The following is a 16,180-nucleotide window of genomic DNA, read 5'->3' as shown; positions in this document are numbered from 1 at the left end:
CCCTGGAGTCACTACAGGGAATAACAATTTGATGGTTCCTAAACTATAGCGACATTTTTAATGTAGACATTTTAAAAGACTAGGAATATTCTTATGTTAATTATGCTGCCATTATAAATCACGATAAAACACAATGGGATGCAGAAGCACCTCCTAATAAAAATGCTACAGGGTTAATGAGTCATTTACTGCATCATGCCCCTCTCATGAATGTCTAATTTGTAATTGTAAAAAAAAATGGATTGGGGAACCTCTGACAGCCAGTCTTATCCGGGGCAAAGCCAAGGTGGTCCAGCCCCGCAATAAAAATACAACACACTACACTGTACCAAGCATTTTTTAAATTTAATGTCATCCTCCCATGACACTGGAAGAATGAGCTGACAAATGGGACTCACCCAATCTTGAACATTAATGAAAAAAATATAATGTGGCCGCTACAAAGTAGCAAAGCAACTGGGGGGATATATACAAGGAAGAAACTTTGAAGGCACATATAGCGCACACCAGGATGCCTGTGCAGCATCCAGATACCTCCCCAACCCCTAATTGCATTATTATTGTTTTATAATATTGAATCAGATCATATTGTATCCAATTGAATATAACACTATATTGTATCCACAATAAAGTGAATCTTATTTCATTGTACCATAAAGTATCGTACTACGCCATACTGTACTGTATCTTATTTATTGTGTGCTATAACATATTGTTTTGTATTGTATACTATCATGTACAGTATATGGTATCATACCATAACATATCAGTTGGTTTTGTTTTGTTTTGTTTTGTTACATTCAAAATGGTATTGTTTTGCTATACATAATTTACTTGACGCAGAATATGGTATTGTATGGTATGTTATAGCATGGTGCCATTTCATGTTAATACAGTTCTCTGTTACAGCTTTGTTTACCTTCATATTCTACTATTTCAAAACTATTTAACAACTATAGAGTGTCACAGGATGAATACTGAAAGCTCTCTGAACTGTTCCCTATGTGAGTTCAACCAAGTGGCGACATGCCTGTCATTTAGGAATGTCCACCAGCTGAAATTTTTGGCTGCAAATGACAGAACTTCTACTTGAAAAACTTGGTTTGAAAATTACTCGCTCTCTTGAGTGTATGCTTTTGATCGATGACTCTGGGCAGAATCTTAACCAAACTCAAAGACTGCTGTAGTTATCAGTGTGCAGTGCTACTAAAAAAAAATGCTGGCAGTCAGACGGAAGCCCCCACAGACTCTTTCTATACATCAGTGGATCAACTTGTTAATAATAATGTTGAGCTCTCTGTTGATCGAATGAATCAAGCAAGCCACGTTATAGTTAAAAACAGAGCTGAGGTGGTCAACCCTGCCAGATTTATGTTGTGATTTCCTTTTATCTACTATTCTACTGTATCCATATGTTTCATTTTTGAATTTTTAATTAAGCTACATATTTGTTTTCCTGACTTACTGTAAAAGTCTTTCTTGCAAGGTGTATTTCAGTTTAAGACTAATAGGATAGGGGAGGGGCTTTGAAAACTGTACTTATGAATGATGTATGAATTTTCACTGTGATGGAATTTATTGGATGATGTACACCTGCAAAGTCTGTCCAAAATAAAAATCTAGGATTAAATCATAATGCCTAGGCTCCAGGTGCTGTGATCATGTCTTAATATGGGTTTATTGTAAATCACAGACTGGCAGAGAGACATCATTCCAAGGCACAAAGATGGATTGTCTTAATTTACATAATGTGCAATAATTCATATCCATCATTATTCAGGTTGATGCTAATTAAGAGTCATCTAAGCTCATGTGCCGTCACAATATTATTACAAGGGATGCTGTAACAGGGAGTTATGACACTTCTGCAGTATCATTCAGTTGAAATTATTTTGTGTAACATCTCAACTGTTTACATAACCATTTGGCAATATAAGAAATGTTTGTGGTGCCAATGTGTTCATGCACAAGCCAGTGAAAAATTATATTTTAATTTGTGAACTTTAATTTGGCTTCATGCTCAAACTCCCTGAATCGTACTTCACAGTTTTCTTTTTAAAATTGTTCTGTTTTCACCCACTCACAGGCACTGTTGTGTGTTGCACAATCCATCTACAGCAGAAATCATATATGCCCAGTCTAAAATCTAGCTCTGGTTTCCTGGAAAACAAACACATTAGGTATGAAGGGAGCTGCAATTATTCGGTTCTTGCAGTATCTCCTGTTGAGTGAGAGCTCCAGTACAACTGACCCCTCCTCCCTTCTCACATCCAGTGGACAGCCGACGATACAGCTTGTGGCTCAAATCTCATTTGCAACATGCCCCTCTCCCCGTTTCACTTCGCCCACCACCTCGTTTCTCTGCACGCTCATTACAGATGCCCTAGTTTGCTCGCAAGCCAAGAGAGCCTTGCTAGCCTCATTACGAAGTTGGAAACCTCCCATCTTTTGTACCTTTTTTCCAGACAAGATCTCCCACATTCGTGCTTGTATCCCAGAAGAAGCATAAAAAAGATTCATCAAACATGTATAAAGAAGTGAAGCTCACATCTCATCCGAATCTTTTTCACAGTAACCGCTGAAGAGCAAGGTGTCTGCGATGGAGAGTGCCAGAGCAGATTAGCAGATGCGAGGAGAAAAAGGGGGCTGAATTGGAAATGCGTTTGACATGAAAGTGTGTCACTAATTCACAGGATTAATGCATATTCATCAGCACATGAAGGCATTTCTGTGACCCTGTTCGTTAAATGTTTACCTCATCAGCTCTCTTGTTGTTGTGATGTTTTCTGTGTGGCATTTGGATGAAAGGGAAATTATGCCACACAAATACACTCGGAGCATACGGAAGATTGAAAAAACACAAAGGATACTCCACTACAGCACATATAAATGTTAAGTCTTTTTTGCTGTGTGTGTTTGTGTTTAAGAGATGAAAGGTCGTAAATAAAGCTTCAAATAGCCAACATGTATTTTATAAATGTAGGGACCATACAATTATCATCTTATTGAAAAAGGGTTCTGTGGCACAAAGGAACCTTTTTGAGACTTATTTTGTGCCCCTTTTGTGGGCGAGAAAAAATTCATACTGCTTTCATGTTGTTTGATCAAAATGTAGGAGCAGACAACAGCAGTTTAGCTTAACTTAGCATAAAGACTGGAAAAAAGAAAAAACAACAAGACCGGATCAGTTCAAACTGTTTTTCTACAGCCTCTAAAGCCCACCAAACATCACTCCATCTTGTTTGTTAAACCGCACACACAAAAAAAAGTGATGGCATGCTGCCATTTGATGGGAAGTTACGTGACTGACATTTCCTTGGCTTAGAGCTGTGAGTTACTGCAATCTTAATTGGTGGCATGCCAGACACTCAGTAAACCTAGACTTCTGGAAACAGACTTGTGTAAAACCTCCATGAAATGTCAAGTAGTTTTTAAACATTGGCATTTTCATGGAGTCTTTAAATGGTTTCAAGCTAAGCTTGGTGCTCGCTAGCTCCTGCAACATTTGAAAGAAGATGCAAACAAAGCCAAGGTGCTCCGATTACTTTTTATTATTCTCTTCACAGCAAATATTTGTAATGAGCAACCAAGCAGTGACCTCCGCCTGTGAGAATTGAAGCCAATGTGGAAGTGTTAAAAACTGCAGATTCGTGAGTGTCCGCTTGAGGCTGGCTCTGGAAGTGCCGGAAATCTACACACAAATTTGAAAAAGATGATATTTACAGCAGAAATAAACACGTTTACAGCCTGGTACAAAAAATGAGTTAAGTCGGAATAGATAATTTCGCTATTGGCACACACTGTACGGGGGGTGAATTTTTTCATAACGTGGCAGTTTCAAAGATATTAAGATTGAGAGTTTTATATTATGAGGCCCAGCTGACTTGATTGACAGGCGGGAACTATAGATGTTGGCTAGAAGGCACAAAGCCTGCCTCTTTACCTCACACTAGCTGGACAGACGTTAGGTTGAGTTCAGAATTTCTAATGTGGTTTCCACCGACAATTGGCTTCAAGCAGCCATTCAGAAACAAATGGGTGACGTCACGGATACTACATCTATTATTTATACAGTTTATGTAAGCGACCATTAAAAAAAAGAATGCCATTTTTTGTCTAAAACATGACATGAATTTTTACAGGACAACAATCAGCACAGATATTAGATGCATCATTTTGTTCACAGGGGGCGCCAAAATCTACACAAACCAAAAGTTCTCTATAGGAGCTTTAATGTCTGAAATTTGAATAGCATATCATTTAAAAAATGACTCGTGGTACTCATATGTACTCCATCACTGCGTTATCTCAGTAAATCTATGGATAATTAATGTCCATATGACCACACAATTTAGCACCTGGTGTTCCTCATAATTCACCATGCAATCCTTCAATAATAATAATCTATTTTCTAATGACTTCATTAGATGTTTATTATGAGTCGTCTTGTATTGCTGTTGATGTCTTTGTCAATTATTCGTTTTTTGTGCTCTTAGTGCAAAACAAATCCTCCTTGGGGAAATAAAGGTTTCATTCATATACAGCTAACACAGCACAACATTCGGCTTTCTCACTGCATAGCATCTTTTTCGTGCCTTAACTTAAAGGTCACTGTCAAATTAAACAAGTGAAAAATGACTCAAGAAAGCTTCATTTGCTCTATCTACTACATGAATGTTAGAAGTCAGTGAAGTAGTAGTTACAAAATATCTTTGGATCCTTTTTCCTCTTGATTTTACGCTCGCTGGCCTAAGCTGTGCATTATGTGTACTGAAAAGGGCCAGCAATGACAAATTTAGTTTCTTCATCCTGCTTATGCTCTGGTCAGTGAATTTCATAAAGCATGCACTTCTTTCCAAAGAGCCTCAGTGTTCAGAAAAACAAAGCTCAGTGCATAGAAGCTGAGTGATCATTAATAGTCACAGGAGATTACTGAACTAACAACATTAAACTTTAGCTCTACACTGGTGATTATTTTATTTCTCTGAATTAAACTCAGTTCACTTCAGCAGACCTCAAAACTTGGTAAATGAGTGTAAAGCAATTATCACTATACACACATTCTGAAAATGAATGATGTTAAATCAGCAACAAAATGAAACACACAAATCAGACACAAAGAGACAAGCACCGATCTTAAAACGAACACATGCTCCGAAATCAAACAACCCGGTCCCAAACACAGTGCAGGCAAAAGCTTTCCAACGCTTTTATTCAGAACATCAAACTGAATCCTCAGCCAGCTGCAGCAGCCACCTAAAGACCCATGATTTGATGTGTTATAATAATAACTCCTAGTGTTTGTGTGTGTGTGAGAGAGAGAGTGAGACACAGAGGGTGAGATATCCTACAAAGATTTCTTTTCAAGATGCTGAAGCTGGTAGAGAAAAGAAATTCTAGCTTGGAGTTAAACTTTTGAACTTCTTCTGCTAATTTAACAATTCAGCCTCTAAAGCTTCAACACCAGGCTCAGTACTATATAAGATTACAAGCAAAGTCCTCACAAAACACTTCAGCATGGTCTTTCCTGTTCCTGCAGTGGTACACCTATAGAACATCGGGCCCATAAGATCAAAGTAATAAATACTTCACAAGGCTCAAACTGTGGTGAATAATAGAGAGAGCACGCTGCCTGACTACCTGGTTTAGAAGCAAAGTAAGCAGAGGTAGGAGTGTTTAGCACGGTAAATGTATCATATGGAAACATAACAGACAGATATATATTTATTAGATCTTAAAAGGTAGGTACTAAAACACAGCACATTTCTCTCTTGCACTTTCACAGCCTTTTTCAGCGATAAAGTCATATTGGCCCATTATAAACAAGCAGTAGCTACCGTTCTGCATGACTTGTCCATATTTTAAGGTTTATTCTGTGCACAAAGAGCAATCCCCCCAAAAAAGGTGCAAGCTCAATAAATCCAAAGTTGTAAGGGGCCTGCCCCAGCCCTTTGACAGTTAAGTCTTTAAAATTAATATTGTTGGCATTGTTTATTTTGGAATGTCAGTTTTGTTGGAGATATTTATTGAAGTGGGTTCTATTTGTGTTATTATCATTTTTTAATATATCTTTTTTTTTTATTCTATTTTTAGTTTTTTATGTTGCACTGATAATAATCCTTAAAAATTAAGTTTTTTGAGTTCCCATTAAAGTAGAACAAATTTCACGTGTTGCCTTTTGTTTCGCTTGCGGTACCGAAAATGACAAAACTATGACTTCAAAACCGAGGCACAAACTGAACAGTGATTATTTTGCACCATTACACCCCTTGTACACAATACACTGCATTTACTCATGTGAAACCATGTGACTCAAAGACTCTTAATCATGATAATTACATGATAATTAATACTTGATTAATATCTCTTTACCCGATGGTGAGCTTATGTGTCTATCAATGTTTGCCCTGTGATAGAGAGTGTGTGCAGGTTGTAACGTGACTCATTTCTCATGCATGTTAGGATAGGTTTCAGGCTCTAAAGAAATTAATTGAATGACACAGCCTGGTGTTTGGGGGTATTTAAAGGGCACACACCCGCTGTATCAGTTTCAGCTATATCAAATCAGAGGTGCTTCCTCCTTTTCCTTTAAGAGAAATCCTGGAGGACACAAACAGCTGAACTGACTGTAGCAGCTGATAATGTCCACCAGGACACATACTGTAACTGTCTCTAAAGATTCAAATATAATGTGATCATTTGCAGCTTGTACTTGGTTGAATATTGAAGAAAAGTAAAGGAACACATGAGCTTAATATTGTTAGTTGCTGAATAAAGTTACTGTCTGCATTAAATTGGGGGACATCAGCCCACAACGTGGATTTAATAGGGTATCAGTTGGTCTGTAATTTCTTGAAAAAAAGTATCGGATGATTGAAGTACTGTAATCATAATCAATGTACTTGTACCTAAAAACGTCCAGGATGGTGCACATTGTTGTAACCTCTGCCCTCTTTGTAAGTGACTATCACACAATTATTTTTAACACATTTTAAATGGGCTTCACTTTGAAGTTTGAAGGTGAATGGTTGCTGTTCATTGAACTGCACATTAAAGAGGATTTTCCCCCATACTTTATCTTTTTTACTCCAGTATTACAAACCCCAAGGGTAATCTAAAACATCTGGACTGGAGATATCCCACTTTAAAACTTGACTTCTCAATGGATAACACTTTCTTTATGCCTTTGCCTCAAATAACCCCTCTGAAGACACTTGGAAGTAGGCCAGAGCACTTTTTGTTCATATTTGAGATGAAAATTTGGCTTATACGCAGTTTGTTGATATCAAAGAACATATCAAGGACATCTTTTCTGAAGATTTCATTTGGCAGATAGTCTCCTTCTTGTTCTTAATCATTCACTGAACACCCCTTTCCCTGGCATTTGGCCTAGTTAAGTGAAAAGGTGGGCAGGCTGACGTGGTAAATAAAAGGGATGTTTTTTTGGTGTTTTGGCAAAAGTTTGAAGTATGGATGCACATATAAAGCCTGCAGAGGACCAAGAATGGTTGCATAGATGTTGTGGGATGACATTTCTGGGTTACCTCTTAGTGCTTGGTACACACAAACACATGCACACACACACAGACAACACACCATCATCAGCGAAGGTACTGACTCCATCAAAAAAATATGATTTGAAAGCTGATGAAGTGACCAAACAGATCCTCAAATGAGGCTTTTATTAAATGCAGTCACTGTCGGGTCGAGAGGAAAAAGATTGAGACACATGAAGTAAAATGGTAACAGAGGAATGTCAACGGACAAATTAAAGTTTGACATTTCAGCTTATTGTCAGTTGACGACTATTTTTTTAATTAACTTTCAGCTCATAAGTGTGTTAAAGAAGAAAGAGGTTAATAATCCAAGTAACCTTTTCAACCCATATGTGCTGACTGTTTTACGGGTCTCAACATTAAAGTTTGCCTCCAGAATAGGAATAAGTAGCCCCCATCTCCTTAGGGTTTGTTGGAAGTAAGAACTTAAGCCACCTGCACCCATCTGATCTCAAATAAGTAGATTGGGCTTATTGAAAATGCAGTGGCGTTCCAGAGCCCAACGGAGTGACTTTATCAGACCAAAGCAAAGCTCATTGCTTTAACTCCTCAATCTTATTATGACTAAAGCAGGCTTAGCTTCAGTCTGCAGCAATCCGAGCCATGCTTGTCCAATAAATAAGAGCTGAAATGTTGCAAGCTTTGGGTTTATTTGAAAAGTTACCCACAAAATCTGCTCCCATTACAAACTTATTACGGGCCTGGATAGACCACACACACCTAGCTGTGCTATAAAACTGAGCGCATTACACACACTGTTAGACAAGAGTCTTTGAGGAAACGATAAAACTATAGAAATTACAAGCCTAGGCTCAAAACCTCAACACAAAAGACAAATACTATCACACACAGCTGATATTACAGCTAAAAATGTGTCAGGAGACTTTTTTGTTGAAGATAAATCACTCAAACACTCAAAGGTCTGTGCGTCATTGTGTTCGTGAACAAGCTTTAAACTCAGAGAAATGACATTTTAATTTCAATCTCACTGTCTTAAAGCTTTGTTCGCACAATAAAGCTTTTCAAAAGGCCCAAATTTCTCACTGCCTGAGTTGTTCAGACTTTTCAGCACTTTATCCAAAATAATTTATTCTGTTTATTGATCCGCTGTGGAAAGATGGACTCTTTCACTCAAGGCTAACACTGGGGATGAATGTCTGATGCAGCTCTGACACCTCCCTGACAGAAAAAAAAGGGCGGGTTAGGGCGCTCAATACCCACTCCACACTCCACACTCAAAAAAACTATGTTCGCCTCTGATAAGGAATGCAATAACAATCCACCCAGATGCTTGTCAGTGAGCTTTTCATTTTTGCTCCCACCCTTCCAACTCCCTTCATACTCTCACACACACAAAAAAAAAGCTGCCAAGCAAAATCTGAACGCCCAGCTCAGTCTGTGTAAACAAAGATGTAAAAACAAGAAAGAGAGAGAGATTTATTTGTACATTAATTACATGGCTATATTATAGGCTCAGAATCCAGCCTTTTACTAAAGGTGTTTCAACTGCAAAGCTAGTTAATATTTAGGCTACCAAAGCTGCCTCATTTCACGTGATATTGTGATAAAGATGAGGTACAGGAGGCACACACACAGCCTATATGTCGTCCAGTAATTGCAAATACAGGTAGGCAGATGGATGCAACATATTCATACTCCAACTTAACGAGAAGAGAGAATGATGAAATATGTGATCTCTCTTTTCATGCACTCGCAGAGGAAGGAGGCACGCTGAGGATGAGGAATGCAGCTTTAGGAATGAGGCCAACCTAAAATTCTTTGGACTGCACTCCTCAGATGAAGAGCTCTAATCTTATTTGAGCTGTGATTTTAAAAAAGGCACATCCTGTTTGATGATGCCAGGCGCTTGTAAGGGTGCTTAGAAGTCTAAAGTAATGTTTTCTGATTCAATTAGGCATAAACATCCCTGCGCCTTTAAATAGTGTTTTTGAGTAAACGGAAAGCAATGCATCAAATAAAGTATTCAGTCATGATCATTACTGCATTTAACACTTTTGAGGTGTTGTAGTGTTGATTTTGTCACAGGAGGGTAAACCAATGTCAGCATGGAAAAGCTTAGTCTTGACTTTAGGGTTAGCTTATGTACAGAAATGTTTTAGTTAGTCATTGAGTGCTAACCAGGATTTCAAAGTTAAATGAAATAATGTCCGGATGTCTTAGACCAGACCGTGTTGCTGTTCTTGTCGTCTATATCTATCCATCTCTTTCTTTCTGCATTTATACCACTTTCCAAGTCACTGCAGATACAGCCTCAACAAGACTGGTTCTGCTTGAGGTTTCTGCCTGTTTAAGGAAGTTCTTCCTCACCACTGTTACTTTCTAAAGTTCAAAGTGCTTTACATACAGTGGCAGTGTTTCCCACACATTGCCAGTACCTGGGTGGGCCAGCAAGTTTATATTCAGCTGCCCAAGTATATTCACCAACTACTTTGCAATGCTTCTTTTACTATATATATCTATACTTAATATATAGACAATCTCTCATCGCTTTCTGCCCTTTGTGTCTGATAACCTGCAGAGCCTGAGAAGCTCTGCTGCAGGTGATCAAAGAGAGAGATCCGACAGTATGTCCTTCCTGTTAATGTTATACTTAGATGCAACATCTCACGTTAAACATGGCCCTTCTAAGTCCACTTATTTAAAAGTGATGTACAGCTGGTTGTTAAGAAATATGTCTTTACCAAACCTCGTCCACACACAGGACAGCGGTTTTGACAGCGAAACATTGAGTGAAAAACTTTGAAACGCAACATGTGTTATTGGTTGCCGTCATAAAAATGCATTGCTGATAAATACTGTCAAAAAATTAGCCAATAACAGATAAGAAAAAAATGATCAGAGGCAGGGCAGAACACGCTGCTGTGTTTGCAAAGAGCGGAAAGCTGCAGGTGCGGTGTGTGTGATGGAGAGAAGAGGGGGTGAAAAACAGAGCTGAAAGAAAGGTGAACAAATCATAGTTGCTTTTGAACACGCACTTAATTAAGTTAGGGGAGGCAGACTATTACTAATAGTGACCTAATAAAAGATAAACAGATAGCATAACATGACATAAATAGGATAATGTATTTCAATATTGTCACTTCAAGAAGACAATAAAAGAAGACTGTGCATGCCCTGGCACTTAGGCTGCTTGGCTCTGACTATGAGGGTAGAAAGACCCCTGGATGCCGGCGTAGTTGATCAATACCTGAGGGATTACAAAGAGTATATGTATGTGTGATGAATCTTGACAAAGTAGATATTCCTGGTGAAATCTGCATGGAATGTACTCTTAATCAACGTCTACAAATAGTCAGAGAGAAAAAAATCCCATTTGAAAATCTAACGTCTTTCAAGTGTTCAACAACATAAAGAAAGTCAGCCCTTCTCGAATCTTAAGTAAAGGAGGGCAAGACGCTAACATTTAACTTGTCCTCCATGTTTTTTTCATATTTTTTAATACTATTGGAACTTAGGCTAAGCACTCTACTAAGAACTGTCAATGGTGAAGTGCAACCTCCTCCTCCAACTGAGTCTTTTAAGTGTTTTTTTACAACGGAAAAGTGCAGACTCGGTGGCTTTGTCTGCATTAAGGTTATATCTGGAAACGTAGTCATTGCAACATTTCTTTGTAAAAAGTGATTTGCATGAATAACAGTTCAAGAAAACTCTATCATCATTGCATAACTTCAGCCTATATATTTTTGGGTGGATGGTTAGGTCCATTTTTTCTTTATCTTGAGTTACTTTGATAAAAACAGAGTCAAAAGTGCATCAATTTGTGCTTTAGCAAAGTCCTGCTCAATCCCCAGAGAATTGTGAGAGTTATTAGAGTGCCTGTATTCTAAGCACAATATTGTAAAACTTCATTATATGCTATATTGCTGCCACACACACACACACACACACACACTTTAAGGCCAGCACTGAGGGCTGGCTCGTGCCTCCATGAGTTGAGTCATTAATCGTAACCCAGTGGGATTACTTAAAACCAGCATGTGGCCTTATGACTGCTCACACTCTGAAAGGAAGGGCTGCTGCTGCATGTTCTCGGATGAAAAAGTCAAGTGCACTCAACATGAGATGACACTACAAACGAAACATTCATATAATCTTTTTACTGATTCATACAACTTCTGTGCAGTCACGGTCTGAATTTTGACTCTGGCAGTAATGGGATGCTAAGAAGATCGCCCACTTTAAGCCGGCTGTCATGATGTTACATGACGCTCAGAGTCATCCTCAGACCTTGAACGTGTCTAGGAAAATTCTGAACCAATGTTTCCAGAGTTTTGTGAATAGAAACATTAAGACGTTGATGTAAGGATTAGAGGAAAGCAGGAGAATTCTTTGGTGAAAAGAGGCAATTTTTCCAGCTAAGTAGTCTTTGTTTTTGTCTGTGTGATGTGTTTAAATGCTGTTCCTTTTTACTCTCTGGTCTATGAAAGCAGGGTTAATATGCTTGAAATTGTCTGTTCATTGTATCACTGAGTTGAAATTGCTGTGGATTTCCAATGTCAATGTTTTAGTTGAGTGAAACAGTCAAGACTAGTTAGGCTAAAAAAGAAAATGATGAGTGCAACAATAGAGCAGTCACCCTGACATGTGGTTCTTTACGAGGGTGTCTTGTCTCTAACAACTTATTTTACCCCTGTCGCCAATCTTTGTCTCAGGGCCACAGACAAGTTCTTTGGTAAGCATTTCCTCAGTCTGTGTCCTTGCAACCTCTCTAACCGTCCCTCTAGTGCCCTCCCAATAAGTCAAGCATGAAATGTAGGCAGGACAACAGAGGCCAGACTACAGCCAAGACGAATATCTCTGTCTCCATTAACTTGTCAGCGCAGGAGACAGATGAACTCTCCTTCAAATATTAATGGGATTAAAGACCATCCACAGTGACTATGAGAAGCCCAATCAGGCTCCACAAACAGGAGAAAAATAAAGACAGTATGCAGAAGGAGAAGGTGGCATAGTGGGAGGATTGATTATATGCTCTGATATCCAGCGTTTCATTTCCTTATGTGTGGGTTGCCGTCCAATGAGAGGCTTTGATTTCTTCGGTTATCACGGCTGCTGATCTGACAGAGGTCACACACCTCTCTCGCCTGATTGAAGACTGTGCCATTTAAAACCGGAGTGAAGGGCACTGTGGAGGGAGGCTACACGTCATTGTTATTAAAAGTCACCTGTGCATCAACCATAACCTTCAGTGGCCGCTAAATGTAATGAGCTTTTAGCTAGTTCCCAACAGTCTCATCTGCATGTGTCTGAGGACTAGGCTTCAAATTATATCACCAATAATAAGTTTGTGTATTTTTCTTCCTGCTTAGGAGAACCATTCAATTTAAAACAACTGATAAACACTAACAATTGTTGCATGAATTGTTATAAAATCCTTAGTCAGTTAAAAATGTAAGTGACTTATTCTTTTCTCAGTTTGAGGTGTTTGAGCAGTATCATGTTTCCATCCCTCTTATTCCCAGTCAGCTCCATTGTTTATCCAAATGAAGCAGCTGCATCTACAACACATAGCCCTGTCAGTCTTTCCCTGAAGTTTTAAACCCACACAACCACAGCCTGAGCGCTAGATGACTAACTGATCAAGCCAGTCTTAACAAAAAGACACCAAGAAATCACAACCTTTCCTCACCAACACATTGTGTTTGTGTCTTGAACTGCGTTAAGCCAGTGACATCTTGGCGAGAACTGAGCAGTGACCAACAATGCTAACACTCATCATGATTCACCAACAGCAGACTTTCAAATCTCCTCTCCAGATGGCCGTCCATTTGCCTAAAAGGCTCTAATTGCGGCGTCATTATAACAAGCTTGAGACTCAAATTAAGATGCAAAGAATTCATTAAAACTGCCTCTCCAAACAAGCACAAAAGCATCCTATATTTCCATACAGAGAGCTCACTGGTGCAGTCATGTGCTTTGTGCAGGCGGACAGGCGGAATCCCAAACAATGTGTGCGAGTCAGCACCAGTAACCAAACAGAGGAAGTGATGTATTGCACACTGACTTGGAACAATGCAGCCTGTTTTACCTGAAGGCGAACATTTCTACCCCCATCAATTTGTTTCAGCAGACAGAGGAACCCTGTGACACCCTCAATAGAGTTTTTGTAAGCAGCTGTCTCTGAAGACACCTGCTGCCTTTGCGGAACTACAATATGTAAGTAAAATGTAGCTTTTGTACAATAAATAAGAAATCAGATTATCAGAATGCACTCTTTTTTACTTTTTCTTCATGGTTGGGAGTTTGAGTGCTGGTGGATCTTTGGACCTTCTTCCCTGTGTAGTTTTGCTGCTAAATCAGCCTCCATGCTCATCAATGGATTACCACTGCTTACAACCTCAACTTTCTCTTGGATCAGCCATTCACAGTGGATGAGGTTTCAGCTGGGCTAAGTTTTGAAAGAGATTGACAAAATATACCTCCACAGTGCCACAGATTTAACTGGGGTATGATTAATTAAGGGTGTATTTTTAACTCGCTGAGCCTTGAACAAGTCGACCCACAACACCACGACAACTCCCTGCCTCTCCTCTGCAATCATTATGCCACTTTGCAGGGAGTATTCCATCTTATGAAAGCTGACTCTGACTTGACACTGCCAGGCTTAGGTAGCCTGGTAAACTCAGCTCAGGGCGCTCTCCTGGTGTAGAGACCCAGGTCTGTCTGACATGTGTGACTCCTGAGGCGAGCACGCTGCTAAATGAGGAGAGACAGGGAGGATGGTACGACCCACTTCCATACGGGCTACAGTGCTTTCTGTTACACAAATCCCACAGGTAACACTCTGCACTGTTCATGGAGAATATACAGCTGGGAATAAGCTTAAATGTCTCCTTCGCCAGAAAAACTGGCAGGGTAAAAAAAGGTGTGTGCGTGCAATGATTTAGATGCTGATCCAGGGGTCGGGTGAATCCATCAGCTTAACTCCTCTTTACATCAAGCATTTTGGTCAGACATTAGACCAGACTTGAAATGCACAACTGACCTTCTCCTTGTGTCATCCCAGTCAATAATGGCACAACACTGCAACTAATAGCCTACAGAAAGCTTTCTAGCATATCTCATCCAAGTGATAGCATCTGAAGCCCAATCTGGGAATCTCTACAGCCATGTATTTGTCTTAATTTAATTTCTCAACGACGGAGAGGTGAGGTCATTCCTGTTTATATTTGCCGGAGCAGTGCGTGGACGTACTGTCTTTTTATCCTACACGGAGGGGCAGAGCAAACAGCTGAAGATGATCGTTGTTAGGGCGCACAATACACTGGAGCAGTGCACATTCCTGCCTTAAATGTGCGCGCATGATGCACGGGCTGATAGCCCATCATAATGAAATTACGCACAGACAAAAACTACATTTATCCTTCTGAAAACGGACTAATACGAGTGTCGTTACGTGAAGACCAAACCAATTAACTATCGAGTCGTGCACAGATTACTAGCAGTAGTTTTCTGTTGTCAAACTGCGCTAAGAGGCTGCAAATATTCCGCATGCAACACAGCTCTCCAGAGAAGCACCATTCCAGTTTGCTATATATAGGCTACCCCAGTTTTAATCATCAATTATCTTTCAATATGCAAAGATGCTCCAGTCGCCTGTCATGAGTTTGAAATGCTCCAACGTCAAAGGGATAGTGGTGTACAATGTTTAGGCAAAGACAATGACAGCTAGTCCACTTTTCCACTCACCTCTCGCGTGCTGCGGGACGGCAGCGCTCAGACACAGCGCGAGGGAAAGGAGTAGCGGTCCCATCCTCTCTCACAATAAACAGCTCAGACTTCCAAGGTTACGCAGATGTGGTTGAAATAAAAAATTAAAAAATCACGGAGCGATAAGCCAGAAGTTCTCCCTCCCTCGCTCTCGCTGGATTAGTGGGGGTGCTGTTGTATGTCCTCTCAGGTAAAGTCCTCCTTTTGAGATAAAGTCGGTACAGAGACGCACTCGCCTCCTTGATGTTGTCTTTTTTTTTTCTCTTCCTTTCCACACAGGAACAAGTGATGTGTGCCTGCCGGCTGCCCCTCAGCTGCTGCTGCCTGCTTTCCCCGCTCCTACCGCAGTGGTGCGATGTAGTAGAGAGAGCGACGTGAGCGCTCGGTGCTCCAGGACAACTACTACGTGAAGCCTGCTAGAGTGAGGAAAATAACCACTTCCGATTCAGACTTCCAAAATAAAACGGAGCAATTAATCTTACTTCAATCTAAAGTGGTTGAATTATTGTCCAGGTTATACAAACAACGCTAGTATCTCATGTGCCATAGCAATACTATAAATGTATACTATTTATTTAGTCATTACTACTGACAATTTGACTTTAACGGCTTATAGAAGTCTGTCTCCTGCCCAAGATCATATCAAACTTGTGTATTTAATTAATAAAGCAGTCATAGCTAAGCTATATGGAACCCATCCTATCATTTATTATTTTAATATATTTTTAAATTTCAAGCAAAAATCAGTTTTTTTTGAAGGTATGTACACCTTACATCCGGGATAATCTCTATGGACTGACGCATCGTCACTGATGGGTCCGTGCGTCTCGCTAGAGGATGAGCGCTTCTTGTTCGGTCACAGAAAACCAACTGGGGTGCTGTCTCGCTGATGG

The 16,180-nt window shown here is 39.7% G+C and overlaps 1 protein-coding gene across 1 annotated transcript in view; it reads right to left on the bottom strand.

Moving 5' to 3' along the window:
- Positions 1-15,711, bottom strand: part of edil3a (EGF-like repeats and discoidin I-like domains 3a) — a 123,516-nt gene extending 107,805 nt beyond the window's left edge. Inside the window, 1 exon segment of the mRNA XM_034691010.1 lies at positions 15,267-15,711. Coding sequence (XP_034546901.1) covers positions 15,267-15,330 — 64 coding nt within the window. The 5' untranslated portion in view covers positions 15,331-15,711.
- Positions 15,712-16,180: the final 469 nt, after the last annotated feature.

The sequence above is a fragment of the Notolabrus celidotus genome, chromosome 9 (genome assembly GCF_009762535.1).
Source record: "Notolabrus celidotus isolate fNotCel1 chromosome 9, fNotCel1.pri, whole genome shotgun sequence".
NCBI classification, from domain to species: Eukaryota; Metazoa; Chordata; class Actinopteri; order Labriformes; family Labridae; genus Notolabrus; species Notolabrus celidotus.
Note: the sequence above shows the minus strand (reverse complement) of the source record. Positions and strands in the feature narration are given on the sequence as shown.